The sequence below is a fragment of the Leptopilina heterotoma genome, unplaced genomic scaffold (genome assembly GCF_015476425.1).
Source record: "Leptopilina heterotoma isolate Lh14 unplaced genomic scaffold, ASM1547642v1 Lhet_85, whole genome shotgun sequence".
Taxonomy (NCBI): domain Eukaryota; kingdom Metazoa; phylum Arthropoda; class Insecta; order Hymenoptera; family Figitidae; genus Leptopilina; species Leptopilina heterotoma.
This window is the reverse complement of record NW_025111189.1, coordinates 287,545-315,441: the sequence shown is the minus strand read 5'-3', so window position 1 is coordinate 315,441 and position 27,897 is coordinate 287,545. Positions and strand designations below refer to the sequence as shown.

Below are 27,897 nucleotides of genomic sequence, written 5' to 3'. Positions count from 1 at the left end.
TAACGAGGATGGTCACTAAATTTTGAAAACGAAATTCAAGGTTTATTTCATAATTTTTCAAGGTTCTGAAAAAAAAAATTTGCTGTTTTTTAAAATGAAAATTTCAGTACAGAAAAAACACGTTTCTGTAAAAAAGAAAAAATAGAGAATATTTTGATACTTTGAAATAGTTTTAAATATCGTATTAAAAAATAATTTTGTTAAAAATCGTATTTTTTTATATAGAAATAAAAAAACAATCAAATATTTTAAAATCCACATAAAATTGCGTCAGAAAGACAGTGAATAGTTTTCTCAAAAAAATTTATGAAAATCTAAAACTAAGTAAAATTTTTATGAAATTTAATACGAATTTTAATACAAAATCTTTATTTTTCATTTTCTGGCAATGATTTATTTTAAAGGAAATATATTCTTAAAATTATATTTTGTGCTAATTTAATTCTTAAATATTATAAAATTATAATTTTATAATAAAAACAATTATGACTTATAGATTATTTAACGAACAATTTTACTTTAAAATCTCAGAAATAATTTAATTTGAGATTCTAAACAAAAAAATTGAATTCTTTGCCTTTACAATTTTTAGAAATAATTGAATTCCAAAAGGATTCAAATTGAAATTTTAGAAAAATTTAATTTTGAATAAACTTAATTAAAAATTCCGAAAAAGTTAGTTTTTTTTCGAATAATCGAAATTTCTTCAAATTAAATGATAAACAATTGGTTTTCAGAATTATTTTTGTTAAACGAACTTTCTTCTTTTATTTGGGAAAATTGAATTCTTGAGGAACTTTCTCAAGGAAATTATTAAAAATATTTGATTTAGAAGAAAATTTTAGTTAAAAATTGTAGAAAATAATTAAATCCTCGTAGAAAATTTTTGAAAATTGTAATTAAATTCTTTTTGAAGAATTTCTTAGACATTTTTTTCTATAATAATGGAGTTTCTCTAATAATTTTAATTATGAAATTTTTAAAATAATTTACTTTTATAAACAATTTTATTCAAGTTTTGAAAATAATCGTGTTTGTTAATAATTGAAATTAAACTTTTATTTATTGAATTTTATTTAAACTTTAGAAAATAATAATTGAATTTTTTTTAGAAAATTTAATAACGAATTAAGAAAAACTTTGAATTCTTTCGAGGAATTTTTTTGAAAATAATTGAATTTTTCAAAGAATTTTACTATATTTATATAAATATAATTGAATTTTTTTGAAGAATTTGAAAAAAAATTTTTAGAAAATAATTAAATTCCTTTGAAATTTTTTATAACGAATAAAGAAAAAAATTGAATTTTTTTTAAAAATTGTTTTGAATATAATTCAATTCCTGCAAAGAGTTTTACTATTCTTAAAAAGTAATTGAATTGTTTTGAAATAATTATTAATACTTTAGAAAATAATTGAATTCTATTGAAATTTTTAATTAGAATGAATTAAATAAAATTGAATTCTATCGTGAAATTTTTTTGAAAATAATTGAATTTTTGCAAAGAATTTTACTATTTATAAATATAATTAAATTTTTTCGAAGAATTTATTAAAAATTTAGAAAATAATCGAATTATTTCGAAGGATTTATTAAAAATTTAGAAAATAATTAATTTTTTCGAAAAATATTAAAAAGTAAAAAAAATTGAATTCTTTCAGGAAATGTTATTTAGATTTTATTAAAAATCATTGAATTTTTGCTAAGAATTTTACCATATTTGTAAAAATAATTGAATTATTTCGAAGAATTTAATGGAAATTTAGAAAATAATTGATTTTTTTCGAAAAATATTAAAAATTAAAAAAAATTGAATTCTTTCAGGAAATATTTTTTATATATTATTAAAAATAATTGAATTTTTGTAAAGAATTTTACTATATTTATAAATATAATTTAATTATTTCGAAGGATTTAAGAAAAATTTAGAAAATAATTGAATTTTTACAAAGAATTTTACTATTTAGAAATATAATTGAATTATTTCGGAGAATTTATTAAAATTTTAGAGAAAGATTGAATTAATTTCTGAAGTTTTTAAAAAATTTTGTTGATAATCAAAAATTCATATTTTAAAATATAAAATTTTGTAATTTGCATAATAATAATAAATTGAATATCACGTTCCGCGCGCGTAACATTTGCTACTTTTATTATAAACTTTATGTTCATATTTATATTATTATTAACGTTATTTTCGTATTTTTATTATTAACTCTACATTCTTATTTTTATTATTAATTTTATATTCATATTTATATTATAAATTTCAAATAGTCGTAATTTGGACTGAGTATATATAAATAAATAAATAAATAATTTAAAAAATAAAAATGTTAAAAATGAAAAGACTTAAAAATTTGCCTAATAGAAAATTTGTTTAGTTTTCGATAATTTGAAATTTCAACTACAAAACTGAATTCCAAAAATTGAAATTTGAATATTGAATTTCCATCTTGATAAAGTTTTCGTGATAAAATTTCGTTTTCCTAATACACGAAAAATACTTGAAACTCCATATTAAAATTCATTTTATTCATTCCAATAATTTTTCTGAAAAACTACAGACAAATCTCAACAAATTACGCAGTGAATAAATCGACTTTCCCCCCCGGCGGAAAAAAAAGAATTTTATCACTTTTTATTCGAAATTCTCTTTCTCTTTCTCTTTTCGAGAAAGAGAAAGAGAAGGAGAAAGTAAAAGAAGTCACCTAATAGAGGAAAATTTTTTCCCGTGTTGCAATTTTTTGCTGAATAGAAAATGTGTGTCATAATGAAATTTTTCGCAACAATGGTGCAAAAATAGTTAAAGGTCTCTCTTTTCTTTCTCGTTAAATACATATATATATATAGTTGATAAGATCAATGATCAACAGCTGACAGTATTTAAATGTTCCTTTATATATTTATTTTCCATTTCTTTTTCTTTTTTCAGAATCGATGCTCCTGTCGACAAGAACAAACGTCGTGGGATGTAGTTGACGTTGCTCTTTTTTTTTTTTTAAGAGCGAGAGAACGACAGTAAGGCAACTGGAGGGGTTTGTTGAGGCTGAGGCTGAGGCGGAGGAGGAAGACGAGGACGAGGCGAAAAAGGGGTTGGGGGCGGGTGGGGGATGGGGGGTGGGTTTGATGGGAATGAAATGGTGTGCGTTCCATGTATGTATGAATTTGCACGTGTTCTTTGTATGAGTGAGAGAGGAGAGACACGTGAGTGAAAGAGAGTGAACGAAAGAGTGAAAGCGAGAGAGAAAGAGAGAGAGAGAGAGAAAGAGAAAAAGAAAAAGCAAAAAAAAGGAATAGCAAAAAAAGAGGGAAAACCAACAGAAGGGAAATTGTATGAAAAAGGAGAAGGCACGACAGAACATGAACGTAACGTTAGTGACTCAGACCCTGAGCAATGAGAGTTTTAATAACAGCGCAAATCCTGAAGTTGCAGGTAACTCGCATTATTCGCCAGTGGGTAAAACATTGCTTGTAATTGTTGCCACATGCCTCAGTCTTGTCACTGTTGTTGGAAATATAATGGTGATGATATCGTTTAAAATTGATAAACAATTACAAACGATCTCCAATTATTTTCTATTCAGTTTGGCAGTGGCCGATTTTGCAATTGGACTATTTTCAATGCCATTATTCACGGTTTATAATGTACTTGGATATTGGCCATTAGGACCACACATTTGCGATACATGGCTTGCGCTTGATTATCTCGCGAGTAACGCCTCGGTACTCAATCTTCTTATCATCAGCTTCGATAGATATTTCTCAGTCACCAGGCCACTCACTTATCGGGCAAAGAGAACCACCTACAAGGCTGGCATCATGATTGGTGAGAATTATCCAATAATTTTATTTTTCCTCTTTTTTTCTATTTTTTTTCTTATCGTTTGAAATTCATCGTCTTGATGATATATTTTTTTCTTTTTTCCACAGGAGAGAGAGAGATATCGAGATTACTGAATAATATATATCAGGGTTTCTACGAATCAGGAAAAAATTAACTTGGAATTTAATTGAAATTGAATTTAAAAACTTGGAATTGTCATGAACAGGGTTGATACAAAAATTTAATTTTGTATTTCCCTGACTTTTCCCTGATTTCAAGACAAAATTTTCCCTTTCCCCTGACTCTAAAAAATATTTTGATTCACTCTATTGATTAAATACTCAAAAAAAAAATTTCTATTACTTTTATTGACGAATTTCTCTAATTGTAAAATTATTCGAAAACAACAATAACTTCTTTTTTTTCAAATAAATATTTAATTATTATTTTTCCGTAGGAATTAAAATTTTTCAAAACATTCAAATTTAAACCTTTTAAAATTCAAAAAAATTTTAAGAATCTATATTATTAATCGTTGTATTCTGGTAATTTGTTCGCAGTTTGAAATTAGTTGCTGTTTGCTTTTTTTGTTTCCTAATTTTTTTAAATAATTTTTTTTCGTAAATGTTTAAAATTTTTAAATTAATGTAAGGAAAATCATTGAATTCAATTATTTTAAATGCAATTATAATTGAATTCCAGGAAGAATTAAATTATTTATAAATTCTTCGTAAAAATTCAATTATTTCAATAAATAGTAAATTTTCCACAAGAATTCAATTATTTTAAATACAATTTTCATAAAATTCTTCTCAAAAATTCACTTATTTTTTTAAATTTTGCAAAAATTAAATTATTTGTAGAAATAAATTTTTTCGCAGGGATTCAATTATTTAAAAAATTTTGATAAAATTCTATTCAAGAATTCAATTATTTTCAGAAATGATTAAATTTTCAATTAACTGCAAATTATTGAATTCTTGTAAAGTATTTATAAAAAAAATTTGAAAATAATTGAATTCATTTCAAGAAGTTTATCAAACATTTTTTTTCACAAATTGAATTCTTTCGAGAAAATGTAATTAAAATTATTGTATTGAAAATAATTTAATTCTTAGCTAGATTTTAATTAATATTCTTGAAAATAGAAATAGAATTGTTTTGAAGAATTTATTTCAATTATCTTGGAAATAAAGGAGTTTTTTAAAATAATTTTTATTGAAAATTTTAAAAGAAATTGAATTTTATGAAGAATTTCATTTAAGTTTTTAAAATAATCGTTTTTAGCTTTAATTGTAATTAATAATTTTCCTACTAAATTATATTAAAATTATTCAAAGAAAGTTAAATTTTCTTAAACAATTTTATTAGAGTTTTTGTAAATAATTACTTTTTTTTTTGAAGAATTTCATTAAATTTCGTAAAAATAATGTAATTTTTTAAAGTAATTTTAATTAAAAATTTTTAAAATAATTTAAATTTACAAAGAGTTTTATTAAAAATTTTTGAGAACAATTGAATTGTTTAGAAAAATTGTATTACAATTTTTAAAAATAGTTAAACCAGTTAAAAATTTTATTAAAATTATCTTGAATATAAATCAATTTTTTCCCAGAAATTTAATTAAAATTCTATTAAAATAATTGAATTTCTCAGAAGAATTTTATTATTTACTAAAATAATTGAATTCTTGATAAGAATTTTATAATTTATAAAAATAATTAAATTGTTTTGAAGAATTTTTTATCAGAATTGTTAAAAATAATTGAATTTAAATAATATTTTTAAAAATATATTCTTTCAATTTTTAAATATAATTGTATTCTTTCAAGAAATTTTTTTAAAATTGTATTGAAAATAATTGAATTCGTCCGAAACATTTTATTATTTATGAAAATATTTTAATTCCTGCGAAGGATTTTGTTAAATTTTTTTAAATAATTGAATTCTTGCGAAGGATTTTAAAATTAATAAAAATAATTGAATTTTTTGGAAGGATTTTATCAGAATTTTTGAAAATAGTTGAATTTTTCGAAGGAATTTTACTAAATATTTTGAAAATAATAATTTTTAAAAAAAATTTTCATCAAAATTGTTGAAAATAATTCAATTTATATTAAAATTCTTGAAAATATTCTAATTTAATAAATATTTTTAAAAATAATTGTATTTTTTCAAGAAGTTTTATTAAAATTGTATTGAAAATAATGTGAATTTTATTATTTATGAAAATAATTGTATTCATAAAAAAAAAAATTTTATTATTTACAAAAATAATTGAATTTCTGTAAAAAATTATAGAGTTTATGAAAATAATGGAATTATTACGAAGAAATTTATAACAAATTTGAAAATAATTGAATTCTTTGTAAATAATTGAATTCCTGTGATATTTTTAATATTTATGGAAATAAAATTGAATGTTTTCGTAGTATTTTATAAAAATTTGTTTCAAATAATTGAATTCTTTTCAATAATTTTATTAAAATAGTAGATATTGAAAATCATTGAATTGAGGAAAATTTTTTAAAATAATTGAAATTTTGCCAAAGAAATTTATTAAATTTGTTGAAAATAATTGAATTTCGGAGAAGAATTTTATTATTTATAAAGATAATTAAAATTTTGACAAGAATTTTTTTAAACTTTTGAACATAATAAAATTGAATTTTTGCAGTAATTGTAACTGCTCCAAAATGCAAATTTGTTTAGATAAATAAAAGTTCAGTCAAATGAAAATTTCACATTTTAAGAATTCTATTGAATGACAATTCGAGTAAATAAAAATGCTGACGAATGAAGATTCAGTGAGATGAAAATTCTGTCATTTATAAAAATTCGGCTCAATCGAAATTCTATCGAAGAAGAAGTTTTATAAATAAAAGTTTCGTTAAATAAAAATTCTTTTAAATAAAAATTGGGATAAGTAGAAATTGTGTTTAATAAAAAATTGCATTAAGAAAAAGTTCAAATTAATTTAAACCATAGAATTGTCATGGAATTTAATTTTGGTTCATGAAATAATGAAAATTATTTCAAATTTACAATTTCGTGAAAATTCTGCTCAGATTTATTTAATTTGAAGTTCTATATTTAATCGAGTTTTTATTCCAAAAGAATATTTGATTAACTAATTTCTTATTTAACAGAATTTTTGATTTATTCAACAATTTAAAAGAAGATTATCCAGTTTATCAAATTTTTATTTAACATAATTTCCATTTTATATTTTTCAACAATTCTATTTAACAGAAAAGTACTTTAGTACTAATTAAACTAATTTCTTATTTTTTCCTTAATTTTGAATTATTTCACAAGTTTTGATTAATAATTTTTTGCAGAAAATTTAAAAATTAATCAGACAATAAGAAAATTGTAATTAATTAATTTTTAAATTCAAGACAAAATTTTTCTATCGCATTTTATTATTCGGATAAATAAAAGTTCTGTGAAATGAAAATTTTTTATTTTAAGAATTAACTATTGAATGAAAATTCTGACAATCCGACAAATAAAGTTATATCTCAATCGAAATTCCATTAAAAAAGAAATCTGATAAATAAAATTTGGGTTGAATCAGAATATTTTTTGAAATAAAATTAAAAATAAAAATAATATAAAAATTATCCTTTGGAAATCATGAAAAAATCCAAAATTTATCAAAGAAGAATTCGTAGAAACCCTGTATATAATTTTTCAGGTAAAAATACAATTTTTATTCAAATTATTTGAGTTACTCAAGTTTAATTTTATTACAAATTTACTTATTTACTTCTATTTACTTTTAATTACTTTCTATTAATTTTCCTATTATTTTCTCAAAACTTAATTTACATAATTTATTAATTTTAATTTACAGACGTTATTGGATTTCATTTTAAGTTGGAAAAAAAATTTCGTTACTCTTTGGTTTGCTGGCCTTCCAATTACCAAGTATATTGAGTCTACAATTATTATTTAACAATATTTACTCTTTTTTCTTTTCTCTCCGAAAAAAAACAAAAAAAAGAAAAAAAAAAGAAGAAGAAAAAGAAGAGAACTACTCGAAAGGCAAATTAATTTTCAAACAAGAAAAAGAAAATTATCGATTGGCAAAAAAGAAAGGAAAAATTCGTCGAGTTTTTATTTCACCGAGTTCCGCTTCGCGCAGAATAATATTTTTTACTGAATAGTCAACAGAAAACTAACATGAAAATTCATTGTTTTGAAATAAAATTTATTTCTCTCGACTATATATTTTTATGGAGACGAGAAAAAGTAAATTTTTGCAATTTTGAGGGAAGAAAAATATATTCTGACATTTTATGGTAATAATAATAATAATTCTAATCATAATAATAATTCTAATAATAATTCTAATAATAATAATAGTAATAGCAAATATTAACAAAAACCGTAACAAGAGTAATAATATCAATACAAAAATAAAATTCAAAAAAAAGTAATAATAATAATGATAATAATAATTATTGTAATTATAATATTTTTATTTTATTATTTTGTTAATTATTTTATTAATTATTTTAATAATTATTTTATTACCAATTATAATATTATTAAATTTATAATAATAACAATTATTATTTAATGTGCGTAATAAAAAGGCCCAATGCGTTTGTTTGGTTTCAAATACAATTTTCAAATAATAATTTTTAATCTTATTTTTATTACGTAGTATTGGTATTATTATTTTTATTTTATTATTACTGTATTCCACGCTATTAAATTTAAATAATTTCAATCAGATATCCTCGTCATTAAACTTGGATATATAGCGTTTTCAGTTCCCTTACAGTTGTGTATCAAAGTTTGATAATATTCATTGTTAGTTTTCGTGCTATTCAATTTCAGCAATATTCACGTGAGTGGACTTTAAACGCTTTCAGTGGAAGTTATATACACATATATTCCCCCTTAGCAGCAAACTATCGCATATCGTAATATATGTAAATAGTTAAGCTATTTTAATTGAAATTCAATGTTTCAATTTAAGCAAGTAACTCAACTTTAACACTTTAGAGTCTCAGGAAAGTCTCTTTCAATCGTTCGCAGGACTTTGCAAAACTCCCAACTCTCCATTCAATTTAAGAATTGCTCTCTTTCGTTTTCAGTTTCAATTGAAAATTATAAATTTTTTCATTATTTTATTTAATTTCCACTGAAAAATGATAAAATAATTTTCTTTTTGGAAAAACTGTTCACTTCTTTTTTTAATTTTCAATTTCGATTTTTTTCAAAATGGAAAATTTTGAAATAGAAAAAGATCTAAAAGAAAAAACAAATTTTTGGTTCTATAAATTGTAAATTTTTTAAATTATTAAACTTAACTATTTTAATTAATTTCCACTAAAAGTTGATAAAATAGATTTCTCTTTTTAATTTTCAATTTCAATTTTTTCGAATTGGAAAATTGTGAAAAGAAGAAAATAAAAGTAAAATTTTTGCTTTTGAAAATTGTAAATTACAAATTATAATTAATTATTTTAATTAATTTTCACTGAAAGTTGATAAAATAACTTTCTTTTTAAAAAAAAGGTTCACTTTTCTCTTTTTAATTTTCAATTTCAATTTTTTCGATTTGGAAAATTTTAAAGTAGAAAAAGTTACAAAAGAAAAGGAAAATTTTTTAGTCTAAAAAATTGTAAATTATAAATTGTAATTAATTATTTCAATAATAAGTTTCCACTGAAAGTTGATAAAATAATTTTCTTTTTGGAAAAACTGTTTACTTCTTATTTTAATTTTGAATTTCAATTTATTTCGAATTGAAAAAGTTTTAAATAGGAAAAGTTACAAAATGAAAAACACATTTTTCATTCTAAAAAATGTAAATTTTTAAAAAATTATTTTAAAAAATTTATTTAATTATTTTAATGAATTTCCACGGGAAGTTGATAAAATAATTTTCTCTTTGGAAAAACTTTTCACTTTTTTTTTCAATTTCAATTTTTTCGAATTGGAAGATTTTGAAGAAAAGAAAAGAAAAGGAAAATTTTTTATTTAAAAAATTGTAAATTACAAAATATTTATTTGAATTAATTTCCAATGAAAGTTGATACAATAATTTTCTTTTTGGAAAAACTATATTCACTTTTTTTTAATTTTCAATTTTTTCGAATTGGAAAATTTTAAACTAGAAAAAGTTACAAAATAAAAAGGAAACTTTTGGCTCTTAAAAATTGTAAATTATAAATTATAAATATTTATTTGAATTAATTTCCAGTGAAATTTGATACAATAATTTTCTTTTTGGAAAAACTATTCACTTCTTGTTTTAATTTTCAATTTTGTCGAATTGGAAAATTTTGAAGTAGAAAAAATTACAAAAGAAACGGAAAATTTTTTCTTTTATAAATTGTAAATTATGAATTACAATGAATTATTTTAACTAATTTCCACTGAAAGTTGATAAAGTAACTTTCTTTTTAGAAAAATTTTTTACATCGTTTTTTAATTTTCCATTTCAGTTTTTCCGATTTGGAAAATTTTGAAGAAACGAAAAGGAAAGAAAAATTTTTGCTTTAAAAAATTGTTAATTAGAAATAATTATTTTAATTAATTTGCAGTGAAAGTTAATAAAATAATTTTATTTTGTGAAAAACTATTCACTTCTTGTTTTAATTTTTAATTTTGTCGAATTAGAAAATTTTTTTAAAAATTCTAAATTATGAATTACAATGAATTATAATTATTTTAATTAATTTTCACTAAAACCTGATAAAGTAATTTGCTTTTTGGAAAAACTGTTTACTTCTTTTTTTAATTTTCAATTTCCATTTTTTTTTAAGTTGGAAAATTTTGAAATAGTAAAAGCTAAAAAAGAAAAGAGAAATTTTTGTTTTGTTTCGAATTGGAAAATTTTGAAATAGAAAAAGCTACAAAAGGAAAGACAAATTTTTGTTTCTAAAACTTGTAAGAAAGACAAATTTTTGTTTCTAAAACTTGTAAATTTGTAATTATTATATTATAATTAATTATCTTAATTAATTTCCACTGAAAGTTGATAAAATAATTTTCTGTTTGAAAAGAACTGTTCACTTATTTTTTTAATTTTCAATTTCAATTTTTTCGAGTTGGAAAATTTTGAACTAAAAAAAAATACAAAACGAAAGTTACAAAAAGAAAGAAAAATTTTTGTTTCTAAAAATCTTTATTTTTTAATCATAAATTATAATTATTTATATTTCTAATTATCATAAATTTTCGAAAGCAATTTAATAATATTTTCTGTTTCGTATTTGCTTTTTGCAGCTTGTGCCTGGGGAATATCGCTTTTACTGTGGCCACCGTGGATTTACGCGTGGCCTTATATCGAGGGCCAACGAACAGTTCAGGAAAACGATTGTTATATACAATTTCTTGAGACGAATCATTATATTACATTTGGCACGGCAATTGCGGCTTTCTACATACCCGTCAGTGTCATGATTTTTCTTTACTGGCGTATATGGCGAGAAACTGAAAAACGTCAAAAGGACTTACCGAATCTGCAAGCAGGAAATCAGGACGCGAGCAAGAGGAGCAATTCCAGGTATCTATTTATTCCATTTTTCTTTTCGATGCAATGCGCGTTTTCCTTCAACGAAAACTCGAAAGAAAATCTTCTTTCACAAATTTTCTTTTTTTTCTTAAATATAATATTCAGTGAAGAATTTTTTTTCATTTCATTTACATATTTTTTTTCTAGACCTGAAATTAATAACATAAAACTTTAAAAAAAAAATTAAATAATTTAACTAAATTGGTATAAAATTATTAATTAATAAATCTAATTAATTAATACTAATTATTATTAATTATATTTTGAAAAATCATAATAACAACTTTTTATCTGTTTTTTAGAATATAGACGCCAAAAAAAAGACTAAAGAAAATTATAAAACTTTTAAAGCTCCTTGAATCAATTCAATTATTTTCAAAAATTTTAATAAGATTCTTCGCAAGAATTCAATTATTATTTTCATAAACAATAAAATTCTTTACATTAATTGAATTACTTTCGTGAATAATAAAATTTTTTTCAATCAATTCAATTATTCACAAAAAATTTAATAAAATTCTTTGCAAGAATTCAATTATTTTTGTAAATAACAAAATTATTCCTAAAAATTCAATTATTCACAAAAAATTTAATAAAATTCTTTGCAAGAATTCAATTATTTTTGTAAATAACAAAATTATTTCTAAAAATTCAATTATTTTCAAAAAATGTAATAAAATGCTTCGCAAGAATTGAAATTAGTTTCATAAACAGTAAAATTCTTCGCAGAATTTCAATTATTTTTATAAATAATAAAATTATTCAGGGGAATTCAATTATTATCATAATACAAAAAAATTTCTTGAAAGAATTGAATTATTTTTATAAACACAATATTCATTGCAAAACTTCAATTATTTTCGTAAACAATAAAAATCTTCAGAACAATTTAACTATTTTCAAAAATTATAGCAATATTCTTAGTCAGAATTTCTCAAAAAAATTAATAATTCTCAGTTCAATTATTATCATTAAAATCATTAAAATTCTCGAAATAATTCAATTATTTCCAAAAACTTTAATAAAATTCCTCGACATAATCCAATAACTTTCAATACAATTTTAATTAAATTTCTTGAAAGAATTGAATTACTTTTAGAAATTTTAATAAAATTTATCTAAAAAATTAAATTATTTTCAATCTAAATTTAATAAAATTCAACTAAAAAATTTCATTCTCTTCAAGAATTTTAATAAACTTCTATGCAAAAATTCAATTATTTTTAATATAATTTTTGATAAAATTCTTGTCAAAAATTCAATTCTTTTCGTAAATAATATAATTTTTTAAAGAAATTCAATTATTTTTAAGAAAAAAAAAATTCTCAGAAATTCAATTATTTTTATGTTTTAATAAAATTTCTTGAAAGTATTCAATTATGTTTAAAAATTAACGAGGAATACTTCGCAGAAGTTCAATTATTTTCATAAATAATAAAATTTTTCAAATGAATTCAATTATTTTGTATATAATTTTAATAAAATTCTTGTCAAAAATTTTAATTCTTTTCTTAAATAATACATTTTTTTTACAGAAATTCAAGTAATTTTATATTTTTAATATTTCTTGAAAGTATTCAATTATTTTTATTTTTAATAAAATTTCTTGAAAGTATTCAATTATTTTTAAAAATTGAAGTAGAATGCTTCGCAGAAATTTAATTATTTTTGTAGATAATAAAATTCTTCAAATGAGTTCAATTATTAACAATGCAATTTCAATAAATTTTCTCGAAAGTATTCAATTATTTTCATAAATAATAAAATTCTTCAGATGAATTCAATTATTTTTAATATAATTTTAATAAAATTTTTGTCAAAAATTCAATTCTTTTCATAAATATTACAATTCTTTAAAGAAATTCAATTATTTTTATATTTTTAATGTTTCTTGAAAATATTCAATTATTTTTATTTTTAAATAAAATTTCTTGAAATTATTCAATTATTTTTGTTAAAAAAAGAATTCTTCTTAGAAATTCAATTATTTTTAGTTTTTAATAAAATTTCTTGAAATTATTCAATTATGTTTAAAAATTAATGAGGAATTCTTCGCAGAAATTCAATTATATTCATAAATAATAAAATTTTTCAGATGAATTCAATTATTTCGAGAATAATTTTTATAGAATTCTATATAAAAATTGAATTATTTTGAATACAATTGTAATTAAATTTTTCGAAAGAATTCAATTTTATTTAATTCAACGGAAAATTTTATTTTTACAATTTTTCATTTTTGAAAATTTTAATACTAATATCAGAAAAATTAAATTGAAAATAATAATAAACAAAGGAAATAAAAATTTCTATTTTCTTTTTGTGTAGAATTTTTTTTTTTATTGAAATTAGAAAATTAATTCATTGAAGAATATTTTGCCTTTGTTTATAAATTTTTTTCGTCTTTGAAATTAATTAAATTCTATTTTACTAATTTATTATTTAAAAATTTTAATTCTATTTGTAAAATAAACAAATTAATTAGAACTCTAAATATAAATTGAAAAATACCTAAATGATTTAACTACATATATATGAATAAAATTATTTCTATAAAAATTCTAAAATTTTATGCATAAAATTTTGTATTATTAAAATTATGAAATATTAAAAATTTGTATAAGTACTTTTTTTAATTTAAATTATAAACACATATTGAGTATTCAATTTAATTCACTTTAGTAAAAAATTTTCCTTTTAGAATTTTTGTAATTAAAATTATAAAATTAAATTGAAAAGGTATATGTTTAATGAAAAATGAAAATAAAAATAAGTGGAGTTAACTACTTATAAAAATTAAACGTGTGTAGAATTACTTTTTATTAAAATTATAAAATTAAATATAAATTCATGAAAAAAATGTTGAAAAAAACCACTTTTTAAAATTATTTTTACCATTATTTTTTATAAATAATAATAATAATTTTTAAGAATAATTACTTTTTTATTAAAATGATAATAAAAAAATTGAATATAAATTGAAGAAAGAAAGAAAAGAGAAAATGGAATTAAGCACCTTTTTTCAAGGAGATAAATAAATTAAGACCGGCAATTATGAAAGATCAACTTTTACATTAAAAATATCAATTTTTATGCCCCACAGCGATGAGGCCTTAGATCTGGATGAATGCAGGAGGCCGAGAAGCGAGTCAAGTACAGGCGCAGATGAACTTAATACTCACTTCGCCGTTTCTTATCTGGATAGGCATTATCCTCAGCATAAAATGGTGAGAGTATATATATTTTTCTTCTTAATTAATATAAAAGGAGAAAAATTAAAAACACTTTTTCCAAGGATGATTATTATTTTCAATTAAATTCACCAAAACAATTTATCTACTGCAATCTCTCTCTTTCTCTCTCTTTTTCTCTCTTTTTTCTTTTTAATCTTATTATAAAAACTTGTAAACGTTTCGGTGTTTTTTTTTCATTTTCATATCGCACTCTAATCCTATATAATCGTCTCATAAACCGAAAAAGCGTCGAGATTAAACGTGAGAAAAAGCAATAAACTTTCATTTCATTCGTACATTAAATAATTTTAAAATCGTCAAGATTATTATTTTCTTTCTTTTCAATTTATTAAGTAATTCTTTGAAAAATTGTTTTCTTCTTATTTTTCATTATAAGTTTATTATATAGAAATATTTTCGTAAAATATGAAATATTCATCTCAGTAGAAATAAGTATATAAATAATTTATAAAATATTTATAAATATTTTTGTAAAAATAAAAGACTTTTCTTTTTGATTAAATTATAATTTTGTTTATAAAAAAAGTCAGTGATTTTTATTAAAAGTAGTGGAAAAAATTTAATGTTTAGAATTTCCAAGAAAATTATGAATTTCTGAAAAAACCTTAAATTTATTCTATTTCTATCAATAATTTATTTTAAATAACTTAATGCTATTGAAGAACTGCCATAAAGTTATTACTTATAAATCATTTAATAAAATATTTTTTTGAAAAATTTTTATTTCAATTCTGTTGAAATTATAGTTTCAATTTTCAAAATTTTAACGCAATTCTTCGAATGAATTCAATTATCTTAATATATATATTAAAATTCTTTCCAGAAATACAATTATTTTCAAAAATTAGAAAAAAATTATCGTCAGCATTTTAATTATTTTTATAAATATAGCAAAATTCTTCGCCAAAATTCAATTATATTTAGGAATTTTTATAAAATTTACTGTAAAATTCAATTATTTTCAAAATTGATTAAATTCTTCGCAGAAATTCAATTATTTTCAAAACTGATTAAATTCTTCGCAGAAATTCAATTATCAAAAAATCTAAAAAAAAAAATTGTCGTCAACATTTCAATTATCTTTAAAAATGAATGGCAAAATTTTTCTACAAAATTAAATTATTTTCAGGAATTTTAATAAAATTCATTGCCAAATTCAAATATTTTCATAAATAATAGTATTCATCACAAGAATTAAATTATTTTCAAAAATTTTAATAAAATTCATTGCAAAATTTCAATTGTTTTCAAAAATTTTTCTTAATTCAATAATTTTCTACATCTATTATTTAAATAAAATTTCCCAAAAGAATTTAATTATTTAAAAACAATTTTACCAAAATTCTACACGAATATTAAATTATTTTCTCAAATAATGAATATTTCACAGGAATTCAATTATTAAAAATAGAATTTGCATAAATTTTTCCAAAAAAAATGTATTGTCTAGTACTTTTTATAAATTTCTTCGCAATAATTCAATTATTTTCATAAATAATAAAACTCATTACAGAAATTCAATTATTTTTAATACAATTTTAATCGTATTCCTAGAAAAATGTAATTATTCTTAAAAATATTATTAAAATTCGTCAAAAGAATTCAATTATTAAAAATTTATTAATAAAATTTTTTATGAGAATTCAATGTTAAGAGACATACAATTATTCAATCTTTAGAAATAATTGGATTTTGTAAAGGTTTAAAATTAAAGTCTTTGAAAATTTGAATTTTTTGTTTTAATTCAAAATTCTATGGAACTAATTTTTTTCAAAAAGCTTACTTAATCGATTTTAAAAAATTTTTTTTTTTAAATTATTTTAAAGTTTTATTTTCTAATGTAAATTTGATTGAAAAATTTCCGAATAATCGAAATTTTGTAAAATTAAATTGTAAACAAATGAAGTTTTTATTAAATTTTTTTTAAATAATTGAAATCCTGTGAAGAATTGTATTATTTATGAAAGTAATTGAATTCTTGCAACGAATTTTTATTACATTTTTGTTAAATAATTGAAATCCTGTGAAGAATAAATTGTATTATTTATGAAAATAATTGAATTCTTGCAACGAATTTTTTTTTTAATAATTGAATTCTTGTGAAGAATTTTAAAAAAATTTTTATAAATAATTAAATTTTTTTTGAAAAATTTTATGGAAATTTAAATTATTATAAGTACCTAATTGAATTTCAAAAGGTTTGAATTAGAAATTTTGAAACTCTTAGTTTCGTGGAAAAATAATAGTGATTAAATATTTATTTGAAAATCAAGTTATTGGTGTTTTTGAATAATCTTACAATTAAGAAAATTCGTAAATAAATGTAATAAAACATTTTTTTGAGTTTCTAATAATTTTTAGAGTGAATCAGAATATATTCTTTAGGGTCAGGAAAAAGTCAAAATTTTGTCTGGAATTGCGGGAAAAATAAAATAAAATTTTTGTAGCAACTCTGGGAAAGGAAAAAATCAGGAGAGTAATTTTAATGTTTCGTTTACAGAATTAAAAGTAGAAAATTTGAATTTTGTTTGTAGAAAATAAAAAATTGTCGAGAATGAAAAAATCAGGAGAGGAATTTTAATGTTTCGTTTACAGAAGTAAAATAGTAGAAAATTTGAATTTTGTTTTTAAAAAACATAAAATTACGTGGAAATTGAAAAAAATTAGGAGAGAAATTTCAATATTTCGTTTACAAAACTAATAGTAGAGAATTTTAATTTTGTTTTTAAAGAAGAAAACAAATTGCAAGAGGAATTTTAATATTTCGTTTACAGAAAAATTAGAGAATTTGAATTTTGTTTATAAAAAATGAAAAATTGTCAAAATTGAAAAAAATTGGAAGAAGAATTCTAATATTTCGTTTTCAGAACCAAAAGTAGAAAATTTGAATTTAGTTAATTTTAAAAACTAAAAAATTGTCAAGACTGAAAAATGTCGAGATTTGAAAAGAAAATTACGAGAGGAATTTTAATATTTCGTTTACAGAATGAAAAATAGAAAATTTGAATTTAGTTTTTAAGAAATAAAAAATTGTCTCGACAAATTAAAATCAGGAAAGGATTTAAATGTTTTGTTACAGAAGCATCGGCCCTTTTCTTGGACTTGGTTAAAAATGTGGTGTATCGCGTGGTGGCACAGTGGCAGAGAGGATGAGGATGACGAGGACGATATTGGCGGACCGGAGAGCAGTAAAGCTGGCTGTGAGGAAACCCTTACGCCAATTTCCGCCGAAACACCAATAACAGGAACGGAATCGCGTTGCCCGTCTCTCAGTGTCATTCAAGCAACGAGCTTGCCTCTCGACAAAGTCACTGCCACTGCCGTTGAACTTAATTCCGAATACAAAACAACAACAAGAACCGCCGGCAACGATTCGGTAAGGGGGACAACACTCCACGCCAAACAAACTTTTATCCCCAATTTTCCTCAAAATCGCCTTTTTTTCTTTTTCTCTTACTACTTTCTATTTTCTATTTATTCTTTATTCTTTATTCCTTTTTCCACAGTGGCAACAATTCTATGCAGTTCAATAGTTAAAATCTCCAATAGTTTTTTTTTCTCTCTGTAAAATAATAAGGACAAATTTAATTGAGAGGGAAAGAAATAAAAATTTTGGAGTATTTCTTTCTTTTTTTTGAATCTGGTTTAAAGCAAAAAAGAGGTGAAAGCGATTCTAAATTCGAACTCGAAAAAAACTCTGAAAAAAGTTTGATACAGCAAATTTTACAGAAGGAAAACCAATAAAATTCTAAAAAATAAAATTATATAGAGAAGAAAATTAAATTTTTTATAGTGCAATTTAAGTATTAACTCTACGCCGCTAAATTGAACACCAGCTTCTGGAATTCAATTATTTCTAAAAATTATCACTCTAAATTCTTGAAATTCAATTATTTTATTGAATTCGTAACGAAAATTTTTTCTTCATTGAATAATTTTTAATTTTTAGAAAGTCTTGAGAATTCTGTTATTCAAAGAAAAAAATAAAGTTCACGTCTAATTCAATTGCTTTCAATTTAAGTTTACAAATTTTGATTAGAGGAAAGTTTTCCAATTGTAATATTAAAAAATTCGACGAATTTCAAAAAATTTTAATTAAACATTCTCAAAATATTAAGTTCTGTAGAATTCTTAATTAAAACTATTCAAATTTAAAATTATTCAAAATACAATTTTCAAATTCAAAATTTTTAAAAATTCGAATATTAACTAATTTACGAATTAATTATTATAATTATTAATTATTTTCAAAAATATTAATAAAATTCTTTTTAGAAATTCAATTATTTTAAATACAATAAATTACAATAAAATTTCTCAAACGAATTCAATTATTTTTCAAAATTTGATAAAATTCTTAAGCAAAAATTCAATTATTTTCAAAAATTTTGATTAAATTCACTATGAGAATTGAAATATTTGAAATATAATTTTAATTGAATTTCTTAAAAAATTCAATGATTTTCGAAAATTTTAATAAAAATCTTAGCAAAATTTTCAATTATTTCCAAAATTTAAAACATTTTTTGCACGAAAAAATTTAATTTTTGTTCTAAATAATAAAATTTTTCGCAAAAATTCAATTATGTATTTTGAAATATTTTTGTAAAATTCTTATCAAATTTCAATTATTTACTCTAAAGAATTCAATTATTTATAAAAATGTTAATTATAAAATTCTTCTCGGAAATTCAATTATTTTCAATACAATTTCAAAAGAATTTCTCAAAAGAATTCAATTATTTAAAAAAATTTAATACAATTCTTTTTGAGAATTGAAACATTTTCAATAGAGTTTGATAAAATTTTTAAGCAAAAATTCAATTATTTTCAAAAACTTTGTTAAATTAATTAAATTCATAGCAAAATTTTCAATTATTTTCAAAATTTATAAAATTTTTTGAAAGAAAAAATGTAATATTTGTCCTAAATAATAAAATTTTTCGCAAAAATTCAATTACTTTGAAATATTTTTGTAAAGTCTTATTAAAATTTCAATTATTTTCATAATTAATAACATTTCTTGAAAGAATTCAATTACTTCTAAAAATGTTAATTATAGAATTTTCTTCTCAGGAATTAAATTTTTTTTAATACAATTTCAATAGAATTTCTCAAAAGAATTCAATTATTTTTAAAAATTTAATACAATTCTTCGCAAAAATTTAATTATTTTGTAAAATTTAGATTCAATTTTGTCTTGAGAATTGAAATATTTTTTTAAAATTTTAATTAAATTCTTTGAAAAAATTCAATTATTTTCAAAAAATATAATTAAAGTCTTAGCAAAATTTCAATTATTTTCATAATTTATAAATTTTTCCTAAGAATTTAATTATTTTAAAGAATTTTAATAAAATTCTTTACAAAAATTTTATTATTTTGTGAAATTTTATTATAATCAGTCAGTCCCGATAGAAATAATTGACTTAGGGAGAATTTCACTTGATTAATTCTAGAAAATAAATAAATTTACGAAATTTATTGTATTAATCTTCTGAAGTAATTGAATTTCAGAAAATTTTAATTTCTTTCTTTTTGAAACTTTTAATTAATATAGAAGTCTTAACATAAATACATACTTTTTTTATTTATTAAAATTGTAAACAATTTTAATTTCAAATTTTAGAAAATAATTTAATTTGCCATAAATTGTAGTTATAAATTTCAGAAATGTTTGAATTTCAAAAAGGTTTTAAAATGAGTTTTTAGAAATTATTTAAAATATTTATTTCATTTCAATAATTTATAAAATAATTATTAAACTTTTGAATAATTTTACTTGAAAATTCTAGAAAATAATTGAATTTAAAAATAATTACATTTGCAATTTTTAGAAATAGTAAAATTTCAGAACTTTTGTAATTGAAATTTAAAAAAATTTGATTTCTCCAGGAAACTAAATGACCAAAAAAATATCAAAAAAAATTATTAGAGAAAATAATTGAATTTTACAAAAGCTAAGAATTGAAGTTATTTCGTAGTTAATTTTAATTTCAGTTTTTTGATTTTTCACCTAGTGAAAAGAAATAAAAAAAAAATAGAATTAATCTTTTTTTCTCGAAGTTAGGAAAAAGTCAAGAAAATAAAAATTCAAATTTTTCTGCCAATTGTTTTTCATTGTAAATCGACTGATGATTTTTTTGTGCCTTAAAGTCGATCCAATGACTGAATTTCGTAAATTTTACTTTAAAGGAAAAAAAACCCATTTAGTGGTTAAAAGAATAAAAAATGAATATTTAAAAAAACCCGTTTCATTTAATTTCTTCATTCACGTGAATTTCCGGCGGTTAACCGGAATAGGATAAAAAAATTTTATTTTATTTTGTAGAATTTTTACTCTGTTGTATTCAATAGTGATGAATTAAATTAATTAAATTTAATTTATAAAATAATAAGTTTTTGGCTAAAAATATCTTCCAAATTAAATTTAATTATATGAGATTTTATTTATTTGTAGTTTTCTTACGAAGAATTTATTATTAGTGTAGAATTAATATCATCTGCCTAAATAAAATGAAAGAGATTTTCCTCCTGTAAAATTCTGTATCAAATTTATTTTTTTTGTTTAGAATCGCTACCATCCTTTTTTTTTTACTTTAAAAATCAAATTCCAAAAAAAGAACGAAATACTCAAAAATTATAATTTTTTCCCCTCTCAATTAAATTTATCCCGTATTTATTATTTTACAGAGAGAAAGAAAAAAAAATGACACCCTTTTTACTTTATGAGCGAGAGAGAGAGAGAGAGTGAGAGTGAAAGGGAGGATTGACCCATTAACCCAGTTTGTGTTTGATTTGTAAACACATTTCATCTAGATCTTTGTGCCTCTCTTTATTATCCGCACCGAATAGTGTGATTTGAAAAAAGAACAGAAGATATGTTTAACCATCGGGGCGATTCTTCTTTTTTTTCGTTTGTCCTTTCTTTCCTTTTTTTTTTTGACTGAAATTTCACCCCCTGACAGAGTCTACTTTATTTTGATGGATTGCGTTAAAGATATAATAAGAAAAATATATTGAAAGCCCTGCCTCATGACAAGTTCACGAAATTCCGTATTTTAAGCCTTCTCAACTTATTCGGTTTATAAATATAAATTACAATTTCCTAGGGGGCCTTCCGGAAAATTGACAACATTTTTTCGTCGAGTAATTTTATTCACAGTAAATAAATGAAAAAATGAATAAATAATTCAATTCATTTTCTGAATTCGTATATTAGTTTAATTTCTCTTTTTGTTCAATTTAGAATATTTGGATTGAAATTAATTAAAGTGATTTCTTTTTTTTTTTTTTGTCAATTGATATTAAAATATCCACCGCAAAGAATGAAGTTGACTATTATAAATTAAATCACTGGCAGTTTGTAAAATTGAATCGTTCAGTTTGTAATAATCTTTATTGAGAGGTATTATTATGTCTTTTGAAAAGGAAGTTTTTAAATTGAATTTGTATTCTGCTTTGAAAATTGTCAGCGCCAACAGCTATATATAAAGTCTGTGAAGGATAATGTACGATAGAAGATAAATTAGATAGGATGAAGATAGTATATACGTTAAAAAAAGAAAAAAAAAAAAAAAAAAAGTAGGACGTACACGATTAAAGTGAAGAAAATAAACTGGGATCAAGTCAAGAGGAACATGAAGAACAGTGAAATTACAGGGGAAAAAAATGGATAAAGTGGAAAAACGGATAAAGTATTCTGATGATGTGAATGCTATTTTCCCCGTCTTTCCTTTTCTCTCTCTCTCTCTCTCTCTCCCTCTTGCAACGTTTTATATTGATAGATACGTCGAGTAATTCCACAAAACCTTTCATCCACTTTGATTCTGTAAATATGCGGAAAACCCCCAAAAAACATTTGCCTTAGTTTCTTTTTTTTTCTTCTTTTTTTTATCCTATTCCGGTTAACCGCCGGAAATTCACGTAAATGAAGAAATTAAATGAAACGGTTTTTTTTAAATATTCATTTTTTATTCCTTTAACCACTTAATGGATTTTTTTTTTCCTAGGAGGATAAAATTTATTACTTGAACTAGCAAAAGATACGCTCACGAAACGCGATATATTCCAATTATTATTATTTTGTAAATTAAAACATTTTATATTTTAAAATTATAAGCATAAATTATTTTCAACAGTTTTTATAAAATTCTTAAGAAAGAAAATGTATAATAGTATATTGTGCAACAAGTACAGAAAGAAGCTGTTTTCCGACGAGTGCAAAGTTTGCTGTCCCGAGCGAAGCGAGGGCGGCAATTTGCACGAAGTTGGAAAATCTTCTTTCGTACGTGTTGCACACAGTACTTTGTGCAACACCTTTTGGTTTTGATAAAAAAGCTGTTTGGAAACGCTAGTTGACGCCAACATACGTACTGTTTAGCAGGGTTTGGAACGTATGTTACCGCACGTAATATTCGTGGTTTTTTACGCGTATATTACTGTAAAAAACAGGTATTCTACAAATAGAAACAAATACCTATGTATATCACCAAAAAAACCCAAAAGTTTAAGAACTTTGCCGCACTAGTGCAGCAAAGTAAGCACTTTGCCGCACTAGTGCAGCAAAGTAAGCTCTTTGCCGCACTAGTGCAGCAAAGTACTGTTTTGCGCCTACTTTACAGGCATGCAAAGTATTACTTTCCTTACAGGTGTTGCACAAAATTATTTTTATACGTTTTAATAACATTTTTTGATTCAATTCAATTAATTTCAAAAATTTTAATAAAATTCCTTCAAAAAATTCAATTATTATTTATTTTCAAAAATTCTGATAAGATTCTTGGAAACAATTGAATTATTTCTATAAATTGTAAAATTCATCTAAAAAAATTCAATTATTTTTATAAATTGTAATCAAATTTTTCTAAAACTTTAATTTATTGTTAAAAGTTTTTTTTTATGAAATTCTTTGTAAATTTCAATTATTTTTTAAAACTTTCAGTGAAAATTATTTTTAAAAAATTACATTATTTTTACGAAATTTAAAGAAATTCTTCAAAAAATTTTAATTATTTACGAAAACAGGAAAAATTTTTTAAAATAATTTAATTTTCTGGCAATAATTTTAATAAAATTTAATAATAGAATTATTAATTACAATTAATAATACGAACTACGATTATTATTTTAGAAACTTAAAAGAAATTTTTCATAGAATTCAATTATTTTCAAAATTTTCAATAAAAATTACTGAAAAAAACATTATTTAAAAAAAAAATTGAAAAAATTCTTCAACACAATTCAAATATTTTCAAAAATATTAATAAAATTCTTGCCAAGAATTAAATTTCTTTTCGTACAATTTTAATAACATTCTTTGGAAGAATTCGATTTTTTTTCATAACTAATAAAATTCTTTGCTGGATTTCAATTGTTTTGAATAGAATTTTAATGAAATTTCTCCAAAGAATTCAATTATTTTCAAATTTTTGGATAAATACTTTGCTAGAATTCAATAAGTTTCAGTACATTAATTTTAAAACTGAAAACATTTAAAAAGAAAAAATTTAAAAGGTTAAGTTTTTTTCCAGAAAAAAATTAATTCTAGGTATTTATTTTTTTTGTTTCTTTTCAGTATAAACAGTCAGGAAACTGAAATTAAAATTAACTACTAAATAACTTCAATTCTAAGTTTTTGTAAAATTCAATTATTTTCTATAATAATTTTTTGATATTTCTTTGTTCAATTATTTTTCTATAATTCTATAATTTAATATATATATATTAAATTAATTATTAAAAATAATGGATTTATAGAAGGATTTTAGTTAAAAACACCAGAAAGAAATAGAATTTTTAGAGAAGTTACAAATGATTCCAAAAACTCAATTTTTTAAAATTCTCTTTAAAATTTCAATTATTTTTAGAAATAATTAAATTCTTCTCTAAAATACAATTATTCAAAAAAAAATTTAATAAAATTCTCCGCAAACATTTAATTATTTTCATAAATTTGGAAAATTTCACAGGAATTCAATTATTTACAAATTTTGTATAAATTTCTTCGCAATAATTCAATTAAATTTACATAAATAATAAAATTTTTACAAAGATTCAATTATTTCTATAAATAATAAAATTCTATTCAGGAATTCAATTATTTTCATGAATAATAAAAATCATCGCACAATTTCAATTACTTTTTAATACAATTTCTTAAAAATTGTATTTAAATTTATTGAAAGAATTCAATTATTTAAAAATTTTTTGATAATATTCTTCATGAGAATTCAATTTTAAGAAACATTCAATTTTTCAATAAAATATTTATTTTCGTATTTATAAATAATTGAATTCTCGTAGAATTTGCTAATAAAAATTGATTCAAAAATGAATTTCAGTTAAAATTTTAGATAAGAATTAAATATTAAAAGCATTATTGCGTAAATTTTTAGAAATAATTGAATTTCGAAAAAATTTTTAATTAAATAATTGAAAATTTTAATTTTTCAAATTTTTAACTAACAAGAATCTTAAATAAAATAAAAAATTCTGTAGAATTAATTTTTTTTGAAAAATTTTCATTGAATTTTTTTTTTAAATGATTTGAATTTTTTATTTTCTAATATTTATTTAATTGAAAAATTTTCGAATAATCGAAATTTCATAAAACTGAATTGTAAACAAATGAATTTGAAAATTCTCAAAAGGACTTTATCATAAATTATTTATTAAAAATAATTGATTTAAAGAAGAATTTTAATTAAAAATTGTAGAAAATAATAATTGAATTGAAATGATGAAAATAATTTTGAAAAAATTACAGTAATATAATATTCTTTTATAATATAAAATAATGATTTTATCACTCGATCAACTTTAATTGCAAAACATGAAGAAATCGATCACTCCGAGTCAAAGAATCTGAGTAATCGGTTTCTTAATGTTTTCTAATAATATTCTCCTAAGTTATTGAATTTCAAAAAGGTTCGAATTTACCTGTTTTGAAAAATTTTAATTCCTATGGAAAAATAATAATTAAATATTTTTTATTTCAAGAAAGAAGTTATTCATGTTTTCGAATAATTTTACTTTTGAAGAAATTCGTAAATAATTGTAATAGAACATTTTTTTGAGTTTCTAAATTTTTAGAGTGAATTTTTAGAATTAATTTTTAGAGTGAATCAGAATATTCTTTAGGTTCAGGGAAAAGGGACAATTTTTCCTGGAAAACAGGGTTTTTCCTGTTTTCTAGGCAAAATTGATGGAAAAAGGAAAAACGAAATTAAATTTTTGTGGTAACTCTATATTTTTCTACTTTTTTTCTTAATTTCTGCTTTAATTTGTTTTTTTCTTCTTTCAATTTCAGGTTTACACGATACTGATTCGTCTACCGACAAAAGAGGATGGCGGACGTTTTGGAAATGAGGGTCCAAGTATAAAAATGTATCACGACGAGGTGATGACATTTAGTGTTCATAATGCAGTTGAGGGTCGTCAGGAGAAGGGAAAAGTTTTGAATTTAGAAACATCATTGGCGAGTCCATCGTCAATAATTCGACGACCATCGCACATTCCCGATATAAGGATACCATTAAATGCTCGTAATGTTCCGAAAACATTGACAACAGGAGGAGGTGGAGGTGGTGGTGGAGGAGGAGGTAAAGGTAATATGCTTACAAAACCGCCAGTGAAGAAAAAAAAGAAGACCCAGGAGAAGAAGGCTGATAAAAAAGCCGCTAAAACATTATCGGCCATTCTTCTTGCCTTTATTATCACCTGGACCCCGTACAATATTCTCGTTCTATTAAAACCTCTCGCCGCCTGTACGGACTGTATACCAAAGGAAATTTGGGATTTATGCTATTATCTTTGTTATATTAATAGTACAGTGAATCCAGTGTGTTATGCATTGTGTAACGCGAATTTTCGTCGAACCTACGTCAGGATTCTCACGTGCAAGTGGCATAGTAGAAACAGAACTGCAATGAATCGTGGTTATTGAATTAATTAAAAAAAAAATTAAATAAATAAATTCGTGGTTCAAATAAGAGCTCAAAAATCGTGATCACAAGTCCGATTTTTACGAGAAGAACAAGAAGAGAAACAAATTCTTTAATTCTCAAAAAAGAAAATCGGAATTTCGATTCTTTCTTTTCGAAAGGCGAGAAAATTTTTTTTGACAGCCTTATCGCATTTTCAAACTCTTTCGAAAAAACGACTCACAATCGAGAGTGAAAATTTTCAAAGACATTGTATTTTGTGCCTCCAAAAAAAAGGAAATCTGCGCGATTTCGAAAAGTAGAAATATTATCTCCAAAAAAAACGGAGTCTTGAAATTTTTACTTCAATTCTCCCCTTCTTACAAACAAAAATATCCGCAGATCTTCCCAATTTTTCATAAAATCGCAAGTGAACCAGAGGCACTTTAAACCGCACAAAAAAAATATTTACTCGGAAAAATTCCTAAAAAAATTGTTAAACAAAAAAACAAAGAAGCTTCGAATCGCGTTTCGAAAAGACTTTTTTTCTAATTTTAAGAAGTAGTCATCAAGTGATAACAGAAAATCGTAAAATGAATAATGAATGTTAGGTAAATAGTGTAAAAGAAAGAAAAAAAAATAGCGTTGGAAAGACAATGGAAAAGGATTTTTTAAAAATAATAAAAAAAACGACGCAGAGAATCGAATGCTTCCGTACTGAATGACATTCTAATTATACGTGCCAAACAAAGCTTTAAAAAAAGATATTGACGAATAAAAAAAAAAGTAGAGATTTCCAGTTTAAAAAACGAGAAAAAAGCGAAACCAAAGAAATATAATTAATAGATCAAGCAACGTGCTTGTTTCGATAGATTAGCGATTGGTGAAAACTCTCGAACAAAAAAAAAAAAAAATGAAAAGAAAAAAAAACGCTGAATTCCACCCGGAAACAAATATTGTAAACATTGTTTATTGTAATATATTGTATCATTGTAACGATCTCGTAAATCGCATTTTTATTACTAATATAATATACATATATATATTCTAATAAAAGAAGAAAAAAAAATGTCAAATGACGCTCGAATTTCCAGGTGGAATTTGGCGATAAATATTTATTTGTAAAAAAGGAGATTTAATTTTTTCCCAATTTATCAAAAAACGAAAAAAAAAGAATCTGTTTCTCTTTTTCAAAAAAGGGAAAAAATAGATTCTATTCTTGTTTTTTGCAAATAAATATTTAGCGTATTCCCTGATTTAAAAAAAATAATATAAATATTATATACCAATCGCGAAAGGCGAAAATTTTTAAGAGTGTTTTTTTTGCAATTTTCGATTGCAAATTTGATGAA

At 21.5% G+C, this 27,897-nt stretch overlaps 1 protein-coding gene and 1 long non-coding RNA gene across 3 annotated transcripts in view; both read left to right on the top strand.

Moving 5' to 3' along the window:
- Positions 1–3,086, top strand: part of LOC122511519 — a 44,304-nt gene extending 41,218 nt beyond the window's left edge. The window contains exon 3 of the long non-coding RNA XR_006302526.1: positions 2,937–3,086. This is a non-coding gene — a long non-coding RNA (uncharacterized LOC122511519). The remainder of the gene's footprint in view (positions 1–2,936) is intronic.
- A 50-nt stretch (positions 3,087–3,136) lies between these two features.
- Positions 3,137–27,667, top strand: LOC122511525 (muscarinic acetylcholine receptor DM1). Of its 2 annotated transcripts, none has more exons than XM_043626833.1 (5): positions 3,137–3,830; positions 11,079–11,358; positions 14,471–14,594; positions 17,704–17,997; positions 25,933–27,667. In XM_043626833.1, the coding sequence occupies exons 1-5, from the start codon at positions 3,338–3,340 to the stop codon at positions 26,566–26,568; spliced, it is 1,827 nt and encodes a 608-aa protein (XP_043482768.1). In that variant the 5' UTR covers positions 3,137–3,337; the 3' UTR covers positions 26,569–27,667. The 2 variants fall into 2 exon arrangements, with proteins under 2 accessions (XP_043482768.1, XP_043482767.1); XM_043626832.1 differs by having other exon boundaries at positions 17,701–17,997.
- The last annotated feature ends 230 nt before the right edge of the window (positions 27,668–27,897 follow it).

Excerpts from the sequence above, each read along its gene's own strand:
- LOC122511525 (XM_043626832.1), top strand. The coding sequence starts at position 3,338 with ATGAAAAAGGAGAAGGCACGACAGAACATGAACGTAACGTTAGTGACT. Across the intron at positions 11,359-14,470 it reads AGCAAGAGGAGCAATTCCAG|CGATGAGGCCTTAGATCTGG; the intron begins GTATCTATTTAT and ends TATGCCCCACAG. Across the intron at positions 14,595-17,700 it reads ATTATCCTCAGCATAAAATG|AAGCATCGGCCCTTTTCTTG; the intron begins GTGAGAGTATAT and ends GTTTTGTTACAG.